The sequence below is a fragment of the Strigops habroptila genome, chromosome 20 (assembly GCF_004027225.2).
Source record: "Strigops habroptila isolate Jane chromosome 20, bStrHab1.2.pri, whole genome shotgun sequence".
Classification (NCBI taxonomy): domain Eukaryota; kingdom Metazoa; phylum Chordata; class Aves; order Psittaciformes; family Psittacidae; genus Strigops; species Strigops habroptila.
Genome location: NC_044296.2, coordinates 2717806 through 2737926, shown reverse-complemented (window position 1 = coordinate 2737926; position 20121 = coordinate 2717806). Strand labels below are relative to the sequence as shown.

The 20121-nt window shown below is 42.6% G+C and overlaps 1 protein-coding gene across 11 annotated transcripts in view; it reads right to left on the bottom strand.

Annotated features, from left to right (window-relative positions):
* The window catches only part of DOT1L (DOT1 like histone lysine methyltransferase), a 77639-nt gene that overhangs the window by 41163 nt on the left and 16355 nt on the right, over nucleotides 1-20121 (bottom strand). For 8 of the 11 annotated variants that reach the window (XR_003994719.2, XR_003994718.1, XR_003994721.1 and 5 more), the window contains exons 2-7: nucleotides 19466-19509; nucleotides 16903-16977; nucleotides 14741-14804; nucleotides 12644-12872; nucleotides 9421-9515; nucleotides 6521-6583 (exon numbers count right to left, since the gene is read on the bottom strand). Coding sequence is in view for 2 of the 11 variants with exons in the window: in XM_030509215.1 (XP_030365075.1) it covers nucleotides 6521-6583; nucleotides 9421-9515; nucleotides 12644-12872; nucleotides 14741-14804; nucleotides 16903-16977; nucleotides 19466-19509 (570 nt within the window). In the remaining 9 variants the exon portion in view is untranslated. Of the gene's footprint in view, nucleotides 1-6520; nucleotides 6584-9420; nucleotides 9516-12643; nucleotides 12873-14740; nucleotides 14805-16902; nucleotides 16979-19465; nucleotides 19510-20121 lie in introns of those variants that run through there. The other 3 variants (XR_003994723.1, XR_003994726.1, XR_003994725.1) reach the window with 3 other exon arrangements.

Here is a 20121-nt window from a genome sequence, read left to right as displayed (position 1 = left end):
CCTACTAGGTATTTTCAAAATCTAAAGGGGAAACTCAATGCAACATCAGAACGGTTCTAAAGAATACTGAGTTTTTCTCACCTTATATAGAGAAACATTTTTTCTGGAGCTCTAGATGCCCTACTTGTGAATGAATACCATCTCGAGATCATTTATGAGATAACTTTGTCTCAAAGTCTTATCTGCTCTTGTAGTAAATAGTTTCATGGCTGAGTAATCAAGACAGTAGAAGAAAACCCACATGTAAGGCAACTACATTTATTTTATAACCATTTTTGCCAAGTCAGCTGCTATACTGCAGTCCTCCCCACCACTGGTTTCTAATGTCTACACAAGGCTTTCAAACACCAACAGAAGAAAGAAAAGAAATTGAAAAATAAGAAGGAAGTGTGATTATAAAGCCATAGTTCAGCAAGAGAACAAAGAACCAGCGTAACCTGAAACTGTTTGGAAATAATAAGCTTCATATAAAGGTCTTGAAATCTAACCTAAATGGCTGTTATGCTTTATTTGGATCCAGTCACACTATATGTTTGCCCTGCCAATGTGGTTAAGAGCATGGTTATAACCAAAATCTCTGTGCTTTAACCCAATAAAACACATGGAAGCTGAACACTTTTTCCTCTGTCTCCTTTTGCAAGATACAGCATTTTGCAATTTAAATGAACCACAGCCCTGTTTCAACCCATCTATTTTTGTATTGGAACACTACCCTAGCTCATACTTAGCCAATAGTTGAAGGGAAAATCTCACCAGGAAAAATACTGGAGTACAGAAATAACCAGATGGTCAACTGTGGTTGAGAGAAAATTGGTTATTTTCTCCCCTCTGGAAGCAAGACAGCGATTCCTGGATCAGTGCTTTGCTACACTCAAACCAGAGCACAAGAGCTACCTGATTGACTACTCCTGACGACCAGTTTCTTCACTTATTGTACTTAGGGAGCAGTGATCAATAGATGACGGAGTAAAAGGAGGAAAATAGGACCTTCCCCATCAACTGACAATGGGAATCCAACAAAATTCGCCCCAAATCCCAGTCAACTGTGTGCTTTACAGTAATTATGAGAGCAAAACAAAAACCGGTAAGGAACCTCCAAGGCCAAGGGCTGCAGCAGCTAAATCAGTAGAAGAACATGGTCCCTTATGGTCATGGATGGAGAAGGTGGCATGCCAGTGCAAAGCAGAGGTGACAGTCACAGGGACACACTCAATCTCTTCCCACCAGTGTTCCCACCCCCATCCTGTTCCTCCTCTTGCTGTGAAACTTAATCTCCTTAGTGAATAATGAATGGAAGGGACCATCTGTAATGCAGATATTTTCATCTGATTAGACAATGCAGGAGTCGTGCTTTATCTAAAAGGATAATTAGCTCAGTGCAATCCGCTCCACAGAGCTGCCAGCCTGCATTAGTTCTAAACTTAGAAACCAAAACAGGTTTTTCTTCAGGTTCTTCTAACAGATAAATGTGCTCTACAGAGAGTGCAGAAATACGCTCAGCGGCATCTGTGGCTCTTCCTGTAACTCGAAGAAAACTGGCAGGTCAGAGCCCGGGGGAAGCAACAAGAGGTACACTCCAGCGTGTGTGCATTCAGCACGTAGCAGAGCAACGGTTCCTGAAGGTCAAGCCCCAGTGGCATGGAGGAGAGCTCCACTCCCAGCCCAGCACTGCACTGGGATCTCTCTGGTAACGGCTCTGTCTGACCAGCTACACAAAGCCATAAATTCACACGCAGAATGTCTCATTCCAGCAGCCTCCATGCAAACACTTGGCTCACAAAACCCACTCATTTCTGCCTGGAAAAGTACACAGGGTTATTTTTAGGTTCCTGTTCTTTTCAAAAATAACTGGAGGCATGAATCCAAACCTCCAAAATGTGGCATCATTTCAAAGCCACAGGGGACATTTGGAGGGCTTTTCAAATACCAAAACATCGACTTTCCCGCTGAAATAGGGCATTCAAAACTATCTGGGACAAACAGTTCTCCTGCCCTTTCCTCAGCTGCAGTGCAGTGGTGAGCAATGGTAGTTTTTAAGTACAGGTAATGCCAGTATTCCCCACAAAGCAGCAGCTGGCACCAGGCAACAAGAGAGAACTTCTGCCCAAATCACTGCTTTTGCTCAGAATGTTGGTTTCCAGGAAAACAAGGCAGACAGGGCACCCCAAACTCAGTCAGAGACAAGGCTGCAAGCTTACAGATGCCAGGCTTCTGCTGATTGATGCACAAAAAAACCCACCCCTAATCCATGGGGCTGACCCATGGAACATCTGCAGCCATTAGAAGCTACTGGGGTTTCCTCTGAGCAGGCAGCATGTGTGTCAGAGGTGTCCAGCCAGCAGGAATCCCAGCCTTTAGCAACGCTGACCTGGGGTTTCCTGCACTTCTTTTGAAGACCTGTAGATGTGCAGATGATTTCCACCTACTGCTCAAACAAGCTTTTATGGAACAGGGGAAGGTATTCTGTTATAACCTGAGTAAACAAAACCAAAGCAAACCCTTGTCTTCAGCAGTCCAACATGTGACTGCAGCTACCACCACTTGTAGAGACCTACTCTAACCTACAACTGGAAGAATCCCAGCAGAAGAACATAACAGGCCATAGGCACTGAGGGCACACTGAGAACTTTCATCAAGGGTACCCCCAGAAGAACACTTAAGCACTTTCTGCTCCACGGCAATCAGCACTGTGCCCTAGATACCTGGAGATGGCTCTGATTTTGAGGCCACATGAGGATATTTACAGTTAGAAACCATGAAAATCCATCTGCCTCTTAATTGTGATACCGCTTTATAATTGGATGACTACACATGTGCAGCAATTCCCCAAGAAAGCCTCTCTAATCATGTAGGTCTAATAACCTTTGAGAAGTCTCCTGTTTCCTTCAGACAACAGTTTTCTTGAAAAGTATGGGGTAAGGCTAATCTTGGAAACTTCTCAGTTCCATGGGAAGAGAGACAAAAAGGTAAAAGGAGTTGAAATAAAGTGACGTGTGCTGGAAGTGGAACATTCTAGTCCAAAAAGCTGAAGCAGATGATGATGATGATGATGGAAAAAGCCCTAGAAGTATACTGCATTCCCTCTGAATGCAGAAGACTAGCAAAGAATATGATTATCCCTAACCCATCAGGAATTAGACATCAACAACCACATGACCATAGCACAGGGATGTAAATATTTACAGCAAGTTGAAACATTATCATTGAATATAAAACCTGAGAAAGATTCTTATCAGAGAGCATTACTCTCCTGGTTTGGGGTTTTTTCCAATTAGAATCATGAGACTCAACAGCTCATCGTTTAAAATGAAACTCAGTTCATTTAACAGGATTATGAGATACGGTTACCTCCAATAGCTGGAGGTCAGGAGACTCACAGGCCAACGTATGATGAGCAACCTTCCTCACACTCCTGTCATGCCCCAAATAGATCTTCTCACTCCAAAGCTGCCATGATGACCCCTCACCAGCAGCTGTAGCTCTGCAGAAGCCTCAGGAATCCAAGCTGCGTAGGGACACTCTGCTAGAAGCTACTGGAGAAGTTTAACGTGCAGTTATCATTTGAAAGTGACTCTCAGTGATGATTTGTTTTACTGAAGACATCTGCATGTATGTGACAGTGCATATTTTGTATGGAACCACTTCCCAAAAGAGAGTGTTTTTTTATGACTGTGGACAAAGTAGAATGGAAATGCACCTGGAGGGTTTATTTTAAATGTTGTCACTGGACCTTGCTCATCAGAATTCACATGTCCAAGCTCAGAACTTCCAGCATATTCTGGTAGGGAAGGCAAGGAAGTGAATCTGATGGTTGCAGAGCTGGTAAGGGCAACCAACTGCTGCCTCACCAAAACAGTGCCAGCTGAAAGACAAGACTTTAGACAAGCAGCTGGTCCCTTTTCTGTGAGAAGTCAAAAATCCGTTTGTATTGGAAACCTGTAACTGTACAAGGCTCTTGGCTGTTAAAAAAAAACCCAACCCAAAGCAGGATTTATTGCTGCCTTACATACCACAACTTTTCCAGCAAGGCAGCTGTTACATGCTGAAGTCAAAACCACCATCCTCATTACTCAGTCAAAGCTGCAGGTGGGTTCTAAGACTTCTTGCCACAGAACATCTGCCAAGCTTTCCTCCTCCAACACTTCATTCGGATTGCCCAAAGAAGTGATAAATGCTCCATTCGTGGCAGTGTTCAAGGCCAGGTTGGACGGAGTCTTGGGTGACATGGTTTAGTGTGTGGTGTCCCTGCCCATGGCAGGGGGTTGGAACTAGATGATCGTAAGATCCCTTCCAACCCAAATCATTCTATGATTCTTTGGCTGCCTAAAACATTGGAGTGGAATTCACAAGTTAAGCTCTTCTGGTGACAGACTATCTCAATTTGTGCTTATTTGGTCTTCAACATTTGGAATTTTGGGACCTCACTAAGCATTATGAAGGAACAAAGTTGTTTTCCAGAAAGATGAAGACATCAAGTTTTCAATTCCGTGCCTTCCAGTGTCTCCTAGCTGCATTATGAGATGTTTGCTCTCTGTTTAACCATAGTCACACATAGAAGATGTTGTCTGAAGAGTTACTGAAGAAAATAAACTGCTTGGCAAAAGCCTTGGATGTTTGATGAATCAATAAAAACTAAGTAAAATCTGCCCTGTGTGTCTACATGTGAGAAACCAAGACCTATTTCAAGCATCACTACAACATGGTGCTGGAAACAACTTTCCTTAAAACAAGAAGTGCTCCAAGGGTTCAACTCTTCCCAGAAAAGCAGAAAACAGAAATTTTAGTCTAAACCCTTTTCAGAAAACAGAATTATAAAAGCCAAAGAACCTAGCAAAAAATAAATAGCTTTGTTTCACTATAGTACCAGACTCTGTCACTTGGAATGCACAATATGGAAATGCTCGCTGCCTACGGCAATCAATATGCTTTCAATATTTTAGTCCAAGTTCCTATCCTACTCTTTAAATTACACAGCTCATAAGCTGAGTATCTTCAGGAATAATTCCTTTCATGTAATGCCAGCTGGGTGACACAATGGAAAAATGCCATATGGCCACTTCATGAAAAGTAAAGCACTCACAGTGTTTCCACAGCAGGAAAGAGTTAGCAGCCCAATATCAATCCTGCTACAAACTAGTCCCACAGCAGGCCCAGCATCCCTCTGAAGAGAATCACGCTCTCCAGTAAAGGCATTTCAGGAAGAAAGTGCAGAGAGGCAGGTGGCACCATCACCTTCTCCAGCCTGCTTCCTGATGGGAGAGTCGTAGCAACCTTCCTTACAAGATAAGCCCTCTAAAGAGCACCAGGGATCCCAGCAGACACAGAAAACTGGGAAATAAAGGCTGGCCATTTGATCCCACACTGCTGAAACGCCATGTGGTTCAAACCATCCCGGTAACAGAGCAGTAATGGCTCTGTATAAAAGGAAAATGAAGCAGCAGTTCCCCAAGCACTTGCTCACACTTGAGCTGCAGTACTCATTGCTAGCTGCAACTCAGAGCAGGAAAGAGTGACCCAACTTCTCCGGGCAATTAAGGAACAACCCTGATCCATCCAGCCTCTTCCTTGACTACTGGGAAGTGGGTTCCTATTGTACTATGACTACGTACAATTTCCTCATTGGGAAATGATTAACTAGGGAGCAGATTTTCTTAATGACATTTAAGAAGGGGGAGAAAAGGAAAAGGGGAAGGAATGACACAAAGCTCTGCACATGCTTCACACTATCATTACGGTGTAGAAAACACATCCACAGAGATTAAGTAACATTTGGAGGAAGAGGAAAGCTATTTCAGCATGTGTCCCCAGCCCCAACTAGAGAGATGCCCTGTGATGAACCATTTACTCCTCCCTGCTCTAGCCCCACCTTCAGAGCACCCAACTCCCACCCTTTCCAGATCAGAATCAACCACCCTTCATCCCTCCAGATCCCACAACCCATCCCTTATCCCCATTTGCAAACCATCTATCTGTAACTGGTCCTGGAGTTCTCTGCTCTAATCTCAGGGTGCTGGGATTCATCCAGAACTCAACCCCATGCTCCCCAAGACTGAAAACGCTGCCCTCCCCATCCCCTCCACCACCAGGTGACCACATCTTCCCCTTTTGTTTCTAGCAGGAGATCTCAGAAAGCCAAGGAGGAGCTGCCACTTTCAATAGTCTGCCCAGCAGAACCTCCACACCATGGGGAGAGCAGGGAGGGGAAGTGAAAGGATATTTAATACAAACCAAAGACACATGGCAGCCCCAGTTAAAACGATAACGTTTTAGAATAATAAATCTTCCAAGAGCTTCTGAGAAGACCTGAATGTGTTCCCAATCACACCATACCACATGTCAGGCAAGACAAAGAGAGGGGCCTGGGAGGGTGTCTTGCAGAACACCAGCCTGAGGGTCAAGATAAAAGCCAGGAAGCAGATCTGACTCATACTGCTGCCTGGCTGGTGAAAGGCTGAAGAGGACTTTACAAATTCTGTACATCAGCATGGATCACAAAGTTTTTCAGCTGAATTTCACTCACTGTGTATTCTGCATGTTTTTTCCCATACCATTTCATCCACTTTCTGAACTCTCTGTCCATCGTCTAGAAGAGGAAGGAAAAACAAAACCACCTATTAGGACATCTCGTGTTACCATTCACATCACAGTAAAAGGAGATGCAGCTCTGACAGTGTTCATAAACCCTCAAGACTTTTACTTTGGTTGGTTTGGGGTTTTTTTGCCATTAACACTCAAAGGATAGGCAGTCAGACAACTACTGTAGTATATTTTCCTCAAAACCTTTGCTTCATCAGGGCCAAGTCAAAGCTGGCATCTTCTCTCCCCCCTTTTCATCAAAGTTACACGTTAAAAACAAGGCAAACTGAGTTAACACTGCTCAGCATTAAAAATGGCCCAACCTTAAGTAGCTCCCATGTTGTGGTACATAATCCACAGCGAGTAGGAGGCACTGAATGCAGCCCAGCCTAAGTCCAGATAGCGAAGGAACAAACAGGATAAAGACAGGTTTGTTGGGGTGAATGAGAAAGCAGAAACCAGCATGCAAAGCATTGCAACAGCAAACGGAAGGAGCACTACACTTGCTGGAGCAACCAGGAAGAATGCTTCAAACTACAAGCAGCTTACGGTGCCTAAAGGGGCTACAAGAAACCCAGAGAGGGGCTTTGGACAAGGGGGAATGGCTTTAACCTGACAGAGGGGAGATTGAGATGAGCTCTGAGGCAGAAGTTCTTCCCTGTGAGGGTGCTGAGGCGCTGGCACAGGGTGCCCAGAGAAGCTGTGGCTGCCCCATCCCTGGCAGTGTTCAAGGCCAGGTTGGACACAGGGGCTTGGAGCAACCTGCTCTAGTGGAAGGTGTCCCTGTGGCAGGGGGCTGGAACTAGATGAGCTTTAAGGGCCCTTCCAACCCAAACCAGCCTGGGATTCTCTATGAAACTACATCTAAACAGAGAAAGGCTGCAGAGGATGGAAGACTGCTACTACCCAGCCAGGTAGCTGGCACCAGTTTTCCATTGCCCAAATACAGGAGAAAGGAACCAAAAACCCCAGACATCAAGATAGCTCAGTGCATCTTCACATTTACAAAATGTCGTCCCATTCCCTATAAAGTGACACTACACAGTCTTTGCTTTAGAGTGGCACTGAGGGTCCAGCTCCACCTATACAACACATTTGAAAATGAAACTCAAGTATCCTGGAAGACTGAAAAACCTCTGGATTTTTAGGATTTGACTCCACAGATAGAAGGGCCCAAATCTGGAGATAGCAGGGAAAGGAGGTAAGGGAGAGAAGCAGAGCAGGAATTCTGGCTTTGCACCTTGGAGATGGTGGAGACCTCCATCAGCAGGCCAATAAACCAGTGTTGACAGCTGTGTTTTAAGATTCTTTATGTTTCAAAAACACTCCAAAGCTTAGCAGGATGAATCAGAGAAATCTTCCATATTTTCATATGCTGTATGAGCTTACATTTTACTGGGTTATTTAAGACAACTTCACTAAAACAAATCCATAACACACTTTCTCTGTAGCTGAAGCTTTTCAAAGTCATCTGCATTCATTAGCATTGTAACCAGAGATGTGCGGCCTCTCAGCCAATCTTAACTAGAAACTTAATCCAATCCCCTCCACAAATGTTTGTCAGAGGTGGGGAGGAAAACTGGTGCGTGACACACAGCACAAGGCAGATGAGCTGAACACAGGCAGCTTCACACGTTCTGACACTGCAGCAGCTGTGCAGTTGTTAAATCTGACAGGACAGTGTCTGTAACCAGAATAACGCAGAGTATTTTGTTCATCCCATAATCTTATGAAATCCTGGTATACTTCTGAAGCTGAAGGTACTCCAGGAGTTAACACTCTTAACACTCAATTTGTGGGCAGTTTTTTTGCTCGCTACCCATTTTCACTTAAAGCCTTTTTTGCACAATGACATAAAGGGGTATTAGTGCAAGTGAGGATTTAACTTTCCCTCTTTAACACTAATCTTTACATTTACTATTAAACACGGACAGGAGTCCAGGCCTTGCAAGTGACTCCCTAATGAAACCAGGACGCTTATGCAGTGCTCCAGTTGGAAATTTCCACTGGATCGTTGCAGGGCAAACAAAATGGAGTTTTAGATCCTTGTCTGATCCTCTTTACCACTGTGTTCATGCATTTTTGCCTACACCACTGAAAAAGGGGATCAAGGATTTCTTTCTTTTCCCCTCCCTTCAGAAGGTATAATTTTCTAGCCTGTACAGACTGAGTCAGCTTGTTTTAACAATACGGAGGCATATGTTTCTGTTCAGTCTACTGAAGAAAGTAAACTTCTTATGGTAAGGCATGACTAACCTTTACTGTTTGCTTGTAGCTCATTTGTCTTCCAGGTTTGCCTTGGAACTGATTATCTTGGTGTCCCCCCCATTGGCACAGAATTAGAAGAAGTGTGAAGAAAACTGTTTGTCTGACTAAACATTCTGGTTTTCTTATAGTAAGACTTTATTTTGGGGCCTACTGAGCAGTTATTAACCAGATATCCTGTAACCAGAGGTCTCAGCAATTGCCTACAACAGTTTAATAACTAAGCTGAGCTTTGGCTTTAGGACACCAAAGAAAAAAGGGGCATCACTGTTGTAAGCAGAAACACAGCCTTTAAAACCTTTAAGAACTATTTGTTGGGTGAATTCATTCCTAGATTTGCTTAATGCTGTGGTCTCTGGAAGCCCTCTGTTAGAGTCACTTCAGACACAAAATGAGTGCAGGTTTATATTAAGCTTACACTGCACTTCCTTTTGAACAGCTCCTGGATCCAAGAAGCAAAATAAACTAGGAATGAAACTCTGCTTTTCTTCCTGCACAGCACTTAAAAGTAATCCAGAACCACTGAGTGAGCCTTCAAATGAGACATATACACACAACTCACTTCAAAAACAACCTCACCTCAGCATATTTGGCTGGAATATCAGCTTTCTCCACACCGTAGTGATGTTTGCAGTTGGTGGCTGCAGCCACTTGAAGCACCACCTGACCCACACCTGCAGGGAAAAACCACACCAAACCTGAGAACAAGTTTCAGTAGAAAACCACTGCAAGGGGAGGGAGAGCTTTTACTGGAAAAGGCAACAGGAAAAAAAGCAGGTTATGTGGGACTGGACTTCAGGGTGCGATTTCAGATCCCAGTTGTGTCTCAGTTCCCACATGAACTGAACTCTCAAGTGAAAAGCAGATTCGAGGCACCATCCATTATAAAAGCCAGTCCTACTTCCCTACAAGATGTGAAATACTAAGAAGCTGGTTTTCAGTAAAAAGGGTTTAAATTCTAACTAGAAAGCAATCAGAGCAATTACACTGCTCTTACAGAAAGGAATTTCTAGTATTGTAGCTCTGAGGTTTACGTTTTTCAATATATTGAGTACTTCTTGTGATAACAGCATCAGGCTACAGCATTTACAGCACTGTCTGCATAATTATGAATGACTAGTTTTATTAACTATTACAGGCTCAGTTTTACAAATTCACATAGGTTTTGTCCACAAATTTGATACGCATTTTACCAAATCTACAGGTTTTACACTGTAATTCACCATTTAATTAAGTAATTGAACAAGCAGCTGGATAAACCCAAAGCAAATACTTGTTGCTCATGTACCTATGCCACTAAAGATTGGTTAAAAGGGTTTGTCAAGTCTAGCAATATTTATACTCAGTTTCACCATGAAATGCAGCTCAAAGTCTGCTACATGTAAAGCATTTTTATGTCTGAGCTACTGTAGAATACTACTTTAGAAAATATTATAGGGTTCCACACTCAAAATTTCAGGAGCAACCACTACACTGGCAAGACTAAGTATGACTTGTACAAGTGACCCACATTTTGCACACACTAGAGCAATGTCACTCCACATCTGTTAAAGCAGTCACTTAAGATTTTCATTCTTAAACCATCCAGTATTCATCAATAGTAGGCTGATGCATCCCTTTTTGTCTCTGACTAACACACAACCCCTGTTCTTGTCTCACCAGTACACTCCATCATTCTGCAGATGACCACATGGGAAAGGAGAGTGAGCCGAAGAGGATGGCCCAGTTGCGTGGAAACAGACTGCTGGTGTCCATCCAGGCAGGAAGTGGCACTGGTAATGGAATGGGTGGAACTCCTGCATGTAAACCATTACCACTATAATGTTGTCTGGCACAATGAGAACTGTAGTGCTGACAGGGAGGTTTGATGATGGGGGTTTCTGGTGGTTTTTGGGTTGGTTTTTTTTGCCAATTCCCATTTTGCATATGCATGCAGATTTGATTCACATGCAAATATAGATGTGCACATTTCTGCAGGGGGGAGAACATGAGCAATCAAAAGATCTGAGGCAGAACTGTTTCACTGTTTCTTATTTACAAAGAGCAAGGAGGACAAAGACTAAAGGGAGGATCAAGAACATGCTGCATCTTTAGACATCACATGATACAGCATGAGAAGTGCCCTGGTTTTGGTCAAGAAGTTATTAATCTTCTCTTTCTTTGGCTTCTCTTTTTACAAGAGCTCAACTCGATTGTTATTTCAGTTTGCCTAATGATGATCCATACCTCCAGGAGTTCCTCCTGGCATCACCCACAACACTAACAAGCACAGCCACAGCATCCTGGCAGGGTTTAGCCCTGCGGTTCAGCCACTGCTGCACACATGGAGTTATTGGAATGGCATTAAATTTACTGATAGAAATAATATGCTATGACAGTGTTTTCATTTACACTGCACTCAGTGCTGCATAGATCACAATTTACAGGAAGTTCACTCCTTCAGTACAAACTCAACAACTATTTCTCTGGGCTTTAATTTAACCCAAACATTGTAAGCCCAAGGCTTCTGAATTTAAACCATTCCTTTCATACAGGCTTTTTAGACTGTGAATTTTTATACGGTTGCTCAACCTCCAAGATGACAGTAGGGAGGTTTGCAATAAATACTTGATTTTATTTCTGATGATAGCAGGTAAAAGCATCTAACATTTGAGCTTGTTAATCAACAGCACTACAGGACTTCAGATACGATCTTCTTTAACCTTCCTGAACAAACAATTGTGAGCATCTACATTTTCTTCCAGATGGAAAATAATTTGTCAGGCCTGATGCCTTTCTAAATGTCTCATCTGGACATAAGTCACTGAAACAGGAAATTTCAGACCTAAGTCCCACTGAGGGAGGAAGTAGAGGGTAAAAAAAAAATAAAATGAGAAAAGTTACTGAAGATCTCTGACTGGAGATGTATTCAGTTTTAGGGGGGAATGGCAGTCCTGCTGTATGTAAAATATATTTGGTTTTAAACAACTGGATGTATTTTAAAATATTTTTCCCCAAAGCCCTGTATCATACCAGCAACAAAACCAAAACATACTTCATTTAAAACTTTACAACCCATCCAGTGAAAGGGGAAATTCTTATTACTCCTTTCCTGCTCTGAACCAGATTTTAGCAACGAACAACATCATCATATTACTCAGTATAACTCTTCCACATGTGTTTGAGTCATATCTGGTTTCTCTACCAACTGAAGTATCTATTTCCTTTTAAAACACTAACCTGCTCACAAGATGCAGTTGGAGACAGTAAGCTAGATCTTGTGGGGTCTCACAAGGCAGCTGTTAAAGCCAACTATAAAGGCTTTTCACACACTGAAAAGTACATCAGAGGGAAAAAAACCACCTCATTTTCAGATTCTACACCAAGAGTTTCACACTGGCATGGGAAGGGTCAAGAAGTCCCATTTTCAGATATGAAAGGCATAACGTGAAAAGAGATGGATCCTTAGAAATGGAACTGCTATTATCTTTCAAGCATCATTTTTAATATTGTGTATCTGCCAATAGCAGCAGAAACCAAGAGTTTTCTGTAACAAGGGTTTCTTGCATTGGCAGGCCCACATTTCCCTATCGCTACAGGGAAGAGTGCCTGGGATGTCTATTTGGTCTACTTAATCCTGTCATAAAAAGCAGGAGCATCATTGGGGATTATCTAGAAAAGGTGCTTATCCTGTAACACAATCCTTAGTCCTGGTTTACTTTCCAAAGATGAATTTCATCTTTTTTTTCTTTAAAAAAAAAAAAAGGAAAAAACAGTAAGCAAAAGAGAAAAAGAAAAACCACTTCAGTTGTTGGTCACTTACCACTGCCCAAGTCAACAAACAAATCATCCTCTGTCATTTTTATTTCATCTATCATTTGGGCCACTAAGTCAAAGGAAGTTTCTCCGTAAACCTCTGGGGAAAAAGGCTCATAATTGTTCAGTTTCTCAGGATCAGTCACCGAGTGGTTATAAACCTGCTGCAGGATGTGCCGGAGGAGCCCGTTGGAGGGACGAGTGTTCAGTTTCATCGGTTGGGTGGTTCCCTTCCACTAAAGGGAAAGAGCAGGAAGAAGATATGAACACAAGGTGAGGACAAGGAAACATCACCACAACAAGGCTGCACTGGCATAATGCAGAATAGAGGCTGAGGAAAGACTTTTTAGCAGGGCCTGTCGCGACAGGACAAGGGGTGATGGTTTTAAACTGAAAGAGGGAGATTCAGGCTGGGTGTGAGGAAGAAATTCTTTACAATGAGGGTGGTAAAACACTGGCACAGGTTGCCCAGAGAGGTGGTGGATGCACCATCCCTGGAGACATCCAAGGCCAGGCTGGATGTGGTTTTGGGCAACCTGATCTACTTGGAGATGTCCCTGCTCATTGCAGGGGTTTGGACTAGATGAGCTTTGACGGTTCCACCCAAACCATTCTATGATTCTACAATTCCCTCCCATTCCCTCCCTCACAAGCTGGTCTGCAGGTGCTCTGCAAAGACAAAACCAGTGAACACCACTAAAGAAATCACACAATGCAGACTGCTCTGTACTTTGGCTCACCTCAAATAGTAGGTGATTTTAAATATACCTGCTGGAAATTGGTGGGAAAGGAGAAATTAAAGAGATATAAAAATCAATAGGCAGTGTAATGTAAAGCTTAATACCGACTATAGCTAGAGTAGGTGTAAAAGTTTGTTCACTCATCTCTTTATGTACTGACCACCACTGAACTGATGTTGACTGCACTGTCCACGTAAGAACAGTTTCTGCTTCTTTCAGGAACTGTAGGATGGGAGGGATCTATGTACTCAAACAGGGAGTGGCAGGAAAGAGATGGAAATCAAGCTTCCTTTCTTTGCCAGAAAAACCCCTGTCCTAACCATAAAAGTTGTTTTTAAAATTATCCCTTTGCTAAGGAAAAACAAACAAAAAAGGGACAACTCCAGGATCCCACCTAAACACTCCCCTGCTTGACATTCAGATGGCAAAGCCAAAATGAAACCCATCGGGTTTGTGATTTCAGTCAGCAATTGCAAATGCTGAATAGCTTCCAATTTTTAGCTACTAAGCATTATACACATGAAGGCGCTGAATCCAAACAAGCAGAAATTTTAGGTAGTTGTAGGCCCACAAAGCAAAGGAAAGCCTGGCTAAAAAAGTCTTGTACCCATAATACTGCACACTTCAAATAATTCCCACAAGCACAGCAGAGAAATAAAGCCACATATGTTTCCAAAAATCAAACAGAATAGTAACATTCATTCACTGCTCGTGTTTTGCTTCCTCCAGTTCAACCTTTTATAGGAGTAAGAAAACCTAAAAGCTTATTAAATTGGTCTGAAAAGAGAGTACATTCTAGTTTGGCCAGTGATCCCATAGAACAGAGTAGCTGAACTGAGTGGCAAGCAAGGAAATTCCTAAGCCATTGACCACATCCACAGTACACAAGAGAGTTCACATGGCTAATTGAAGTACCTATAAGGCACTGATTTCCCCGTGTAAAAGAAAATCTATATGATAAATTCCTGTGAAACATCTAGACATCAAATGCAGAGAAAGCTTTTGTTCCCCCTGAAGGTAACTGCTACTTCAAAGTTCAAAATAATGGTGCTGGAAGCAAGCACTAAGGAGCAATAGCTTAAAATCTGCACTCTGGGGGGGAAAATTGTTATTTTTTTCTTTTCTTCCTATAAGAATACCCCTCCAGCACTAACTGCTCAAATGCCCAGGTGTGATCAAGAAAATAAGGTTTAATACCAGACTTACTAAGCCCCCAAAAGAATGGAAGTGCTGAATACTGATGTTGCAACTGACTAACACACACAATCCAGCGCTAAGTCACTGCTTTCTGGGTATTATTCACTGCATGTGAATTCCAACCAGCTGGATAAACGTGATGGTGTGTAACAAAAGTAAATACATACCAACTGGTGAATACTATCGATGGCTCGGTTGTACTTGTCACAAAGCCTCTGCATGCTCTCAAAGCTACCGGGGGAGAAAGAACATAGGGTCAGTTAAAAACAGAGCTGTAAGCAGGTGGTTATTTAGGGTTTGTCTCTTGCAGAAGGTGCAATTACATACACAGCTTTAGGACTTTGTATACAGTTTCCTTTAAAAAAAATTCCCCAGTAGTCCAGGAGAACAGGATAAATTCATATTAGTTTCCTTAATTAATGGGAAAAAAACTGAACTCCGAGTATGATTAATTAGAAAGTTTTGTATCCTCACAGACCATTATTTCTTTTCCATACTCTCAGCTGCACAGAATCTTAAGACACCTGTAAATTCTTCTCCTTTGTTCCATCGTCTCTCCGGGATAACCAGTCCTAGAAATTAACTCTGGAACTGAAGCTGCAGACAGACCCAGGGCACAATCTAAAATGTCACCCATCAGGAAAGCATGCTGATTGCTTCACAGGCTGCTTGGGATTACAGTCAATTCAGGCAGATGCCTTAATGACAGAAGCTGAGAGGATTAAATAAATTCATCTCAGGCCAGGGAAGAAAAGATATTACTAGGAACATCATCTGTTAAGTAATCAGACCCACAAAGCGGCAGCAAAAAAACAATACAAGGAGTTACAGGAGGAAGATAATTAAATCATGGCCATCCCCAAATCCAGAAAGGGGCAGGGGGCCAGGGGACATCTCAAGGAAGTGGCTCTTCAGTCTCTTGTGATCCTCATTACTGTTACACTCCTCTACGAGGAGAACTGCTGACTTCCACTTCAAGCTTTCAACTGCCCCTGCTTATTTCCATGTTAAGACAAAGCAAGAGGCTGAAATGGGTTTTTGTCTGCACAGCACGTGCATTTCATTCGCATCCATGTGGCAGTTTATCTGCTACGAGTAATTTTTCTGATGATTTTTTTCAAAGGAAGTAAAAAGACTAAAGCCATTTACCAAGTTACAGGTTTATGACTTCCTTGAAAAGCTGCAGAAAGGTGAGCAGGGTGTGACTTCTGGGAACAGATGGGTTTCTCTTCCACTGTTGCCAACTACACTGGTGCTACCTAATTAAACATGCCCAGTGAGGACGCCAGAACTACAGAAGTTACAGCATTGCAGTCACTGTGAGTAATCCACAAATCCCAATCAATGGATTTGATGACAAGGGATGCTTGACCCCGATTTCTCCTTTTGAATTTTTCAGGAGGAAGAGAGGGACTAACAAGTCTTACAATGAAACAATTAAAATATAATTAAGAGAGGAGGAAGCAATACATTAAACAGGTCATGATACAAGTCTGGTGCTCAGAGCAAGAGCCAGTGATTAATGACAGCGATGCAGTTTCATCTGTAAACCTCATTCTGTAAGTTCAGTCATGCTGTGGACTTGAAGAAATTCAGTCTTTCCCATGAAAACATGAAGGAGGTTTTTGTAAGCTGCAGCTTGAGGGTCATCTCTTTCTGCAGTCTCAGTACAGCCAAGTCAACACACAGAATCTCAGACCTCTCCACAGATATACCTCAGGTCAGACTCTGCCCCTTCCAGCCTCAAGGCAAATGCCACATACTTTACATTCATTTTCAGCTGTTTGTGAAGTAGGTATTGAAGTGTAACTACAAGCATCTTAAAATCACTTCTCAATGTCCGAAGACCAGTATGAATAGTTTGCTTTTTAATTTAGCCCCTCACCCAAACAGCATCCCGCTGCACTGAGTCCAGAGGAGGGATGGGGAAGGTTATCCTCCCACAGGCACGACGCTGACTGACAGTGCCATTTTCTAAACAGGAATTCTGAGTTACTACAAAAGTAGAAACCTCAGTGCCATTCAGATTCCTAACACTGGACACAGTCCAACAGCGCAGATACCGATCATTGTTTCTGAGTGAGTAATTCCAACGTACACCAGAGCTCAACTCTCTACTGTGTGGAGTTTCCAATTATGTCCTTAATCCAACAGCCTTTGCCAATATTGCTGTTACACATTTCCTACCAAAATAACTCTGCAGAGTCTGAAGCCAGTTCTGAAAGAAAACTGCAGTTCATAGTGTCTAAGAATAACCAGTTACAAAATGATGCATTATAAACCATGCTGACCTGTCCTCCTGGTGGGAAAAAAAAAATATTCCTCTCACCTTTTTGTATCATAGTCAATTAAAACATAGTTTTCCATAGCAAGCTTGAGATCTGGGATTTCTTCACAGACCCACCTGAAATGAGAAAAGAAATAACAACATCTCCAATGAAGTATAGCCAGGCAGTCTGCCTCAATTCCAGACTGGCATTGCTATATGTTAAGACAGAATATTGCAGCAGAGCTGAAAGACCACACTATTGTCAGGAGTAAGGCAGACATCACAGCCTGCTGATCAGAAAGCTGCAGGAGTTTGCATTTGTGTTGAATAAACAGTAACGTGCCCATAGACATTGGCACCAGTATAAAGCTCTTGAAATGGCACAACTCCAAAACAAGGTGATAAATGTAGTAAATGCATGTCAAAATACTGAAAGGCATGGCTGATGCTAATCTAACATAAAACATAATGCAGAAGAATGCTGATGCTGGAACAAGCTTTTACAAAGCTGAATTTGGAGAAGATGCTCCCTGCAGCACCCCAAAAGAATGCCAACAGTCATTGTAAGGCTATTCTCCTCCGTGTAGTGCTCTAAACCACTTTTACACCCTAAATAACCCAACCCAAAACAGATTTTCAGACGTTAATTTGATTAAAAAATCCCTTTGACACACCAAGTGTGTAAAGCCCTGTACGGAGTTGCCATTAGAAATGGATAGTGCACATCCACTTGCAATGCATCTGACAATGGCATCTCACAGAAGACTGGCTGACTGACATTATCAAATAAACATATAGGTGAGTAAAAACCAGAACTTTACATCTGTGGCTGGCTTCTGACTAACATCTCCCACCTCCAGTGAGAACAACCAGCCACTGGAATAATCTCCCAGGGAAGTGGCGGATGCCCCAGTGTTGGACGCATTTAAGATTCAGCTGGACAAGGTGCTGGGACATCTAGCCCAGGTCATGTTTGGCCAAGAAAGGTTGGACCAGAGGATCCTTGAGGTCCCTTCAAACCTGGTACTCTAGGATTCTATGATCTTCCTAAAAAAACGTTAGGGCTTTGATCTCCGCAAGTTTTTTTTCTCTTGAATTACAGGAATGGGCAGTCAACAGCCCATCACCTACCACTGGCTTGAAGAGATAAATGCAAATACCTCTTTGCATTCTTTTACCCACCGCTTTCATAACCACATGGCAGTTACTTTGCACAAGGCAGGCAAAGGCAGCACGAAAGCCCTCTAACACAGCGTGCACTGCAATCAGGCTTAAAACACGGTTGTGAAACGTTCCTTTGGCCCAACTGCTTTCTAACACACCGTGTTCCCCTCGCCTCCAGCTACTGTAGCACAGGAAGCACAACCACCGATGACTCCAGCAATCACTTTCAGCACCACTGACAATGGCACCTTGCAGAAATGATCTTCACTCTTAGAATGGAGGAAGAATCACAAACAGAATCTTGTCTTAAATCCCTTCAGAAAGGGTCTTCTCAATAACCACCCTGATAAATGATGCCACAAGTTCCCAAGGCACAGAATCTGATCAACACCAGTACGAGGGAACGGGAAGTAGCAGTGGCAATGCATCTTGTGTCAAGGTTTTGTAGTTAGAAAAACAAATTCCTTTAGAAGAAAAATTCTCAGCTCTAGTCCCATTACGCATCCTCTCCCACCACAGATCATGGAAAAACACTGATTTTGTGTGTATAAGTGACATTATCAACACTACCACACAAGCACTTTGCTCTCACACTCGTGCTAGGAGCAAACAAGGCTCACTACCTTTCCCTAGGCCATATGTGACTGACCAAACTTCAAACTTGGTGGCTCTGCAGATAAAATACCATTCTTTGTACCTTATCTGTACCTGCACCATCCAGCCACTAAAACCTGCTGTAGATACAGCCTCAGACAAGGGAAGCCTGTATGGTAAAGATCTAAAACAGTTAACAAGAACAGCTTTTAAACAATCTAATGTGGACAACATCTCTCAGGTGTTTGAGGGATTTGTGTTAGCATTTAATAAAAGGTCTTCTACAGCAAGTCACCTCCTTATCCTGCTGAAGTAACAGCAAGCCATGGCAGAACCACTGCCTGTGCTGGGAAATGCTCAGACTTCCTACTCTTCATATTAGTCTTTCACCTTTATCCTCCCATTTTCCCCACACTGGTCCAACTCTACCAGCAGAATGAAGAGGACATCATTCCCAAATAATGCAAATTCCTCAATGCTGAGACATCACAGCAACAAGGGGAGAGGGAGAGGCTTGGGAGGAGGATATGCAAGACCAGAACTTAACACATCATGCCAATGATGTTTTCTTAACCTTGCTTTTCTCAAGATCAAGTACAGACTGCCACAAGCACCAAAGCTGAATATCACTACTCATTTTTAATCCTGTTCAAAAGAGAATAGAATATGGCAAGTTAAAACAAAGTCCACTTGACAGGGAGATTTGCATTGCAACAATATTAATTCAGCTCAGAAAGTAATTTGGAGCTGCTAATTTACAATTATAACTGCTGCCTTCCTTTATATCTTGTCTCAAGACACGCAGTCACTGGGATGCAGTGAGACAGAGGGAAGGGTTGTAGCCACATCTGCCTTGAACACTTACCGAATTGTCTCAATAATTTCGTGAGCAGCATCATGGTGTTTGTCCTGAAATAGAAAGAAAAGATGTTTTCAAAGAGACGTCAGGTGTGCTGTTTATCCCAACATTACAGGAATCACAATCCTTTTAAGAATACAGGTGGTGAGCATACTAGCAAAGGAGGCTCTGATTGCCACCCAGGCCATTAAACCCATCAAACAAACCCTCTCACAAAAATGTAAGGCCTAATGAAATACATTCCTCAAGTTCCTATGGACTAGCAGAAGATTTACATGAAGGAACTGTCATTCTACGTATTTCTTTGTCACTTTCTGAAATCACAAATCGTGTAGATGATACCCTTAGTATGCAATAGGTACTTGACTGCAAGTTCCACAAAGAACAGCTGATTTCATGGCCCTAGCATCTGGTACGTGCTCCCATCTCCATATGGGCACTAAGATTCTAGCACAGCAAATGGCTTTCTAAAATAAAGCATCAAATGAATAGTAGGAGTGGATATCAGTGTAGGAAGAAACACCCTCACAGCACACATTAACACACACAAAGGAGGCCCGAATATGCAGAATAATGCAGCCCTTTTCATGACCTAAAACCCAAAACACACGTGCACAAGTCACATTCAAACTTGTGCATTACAAGTATACACTAGACTGTGA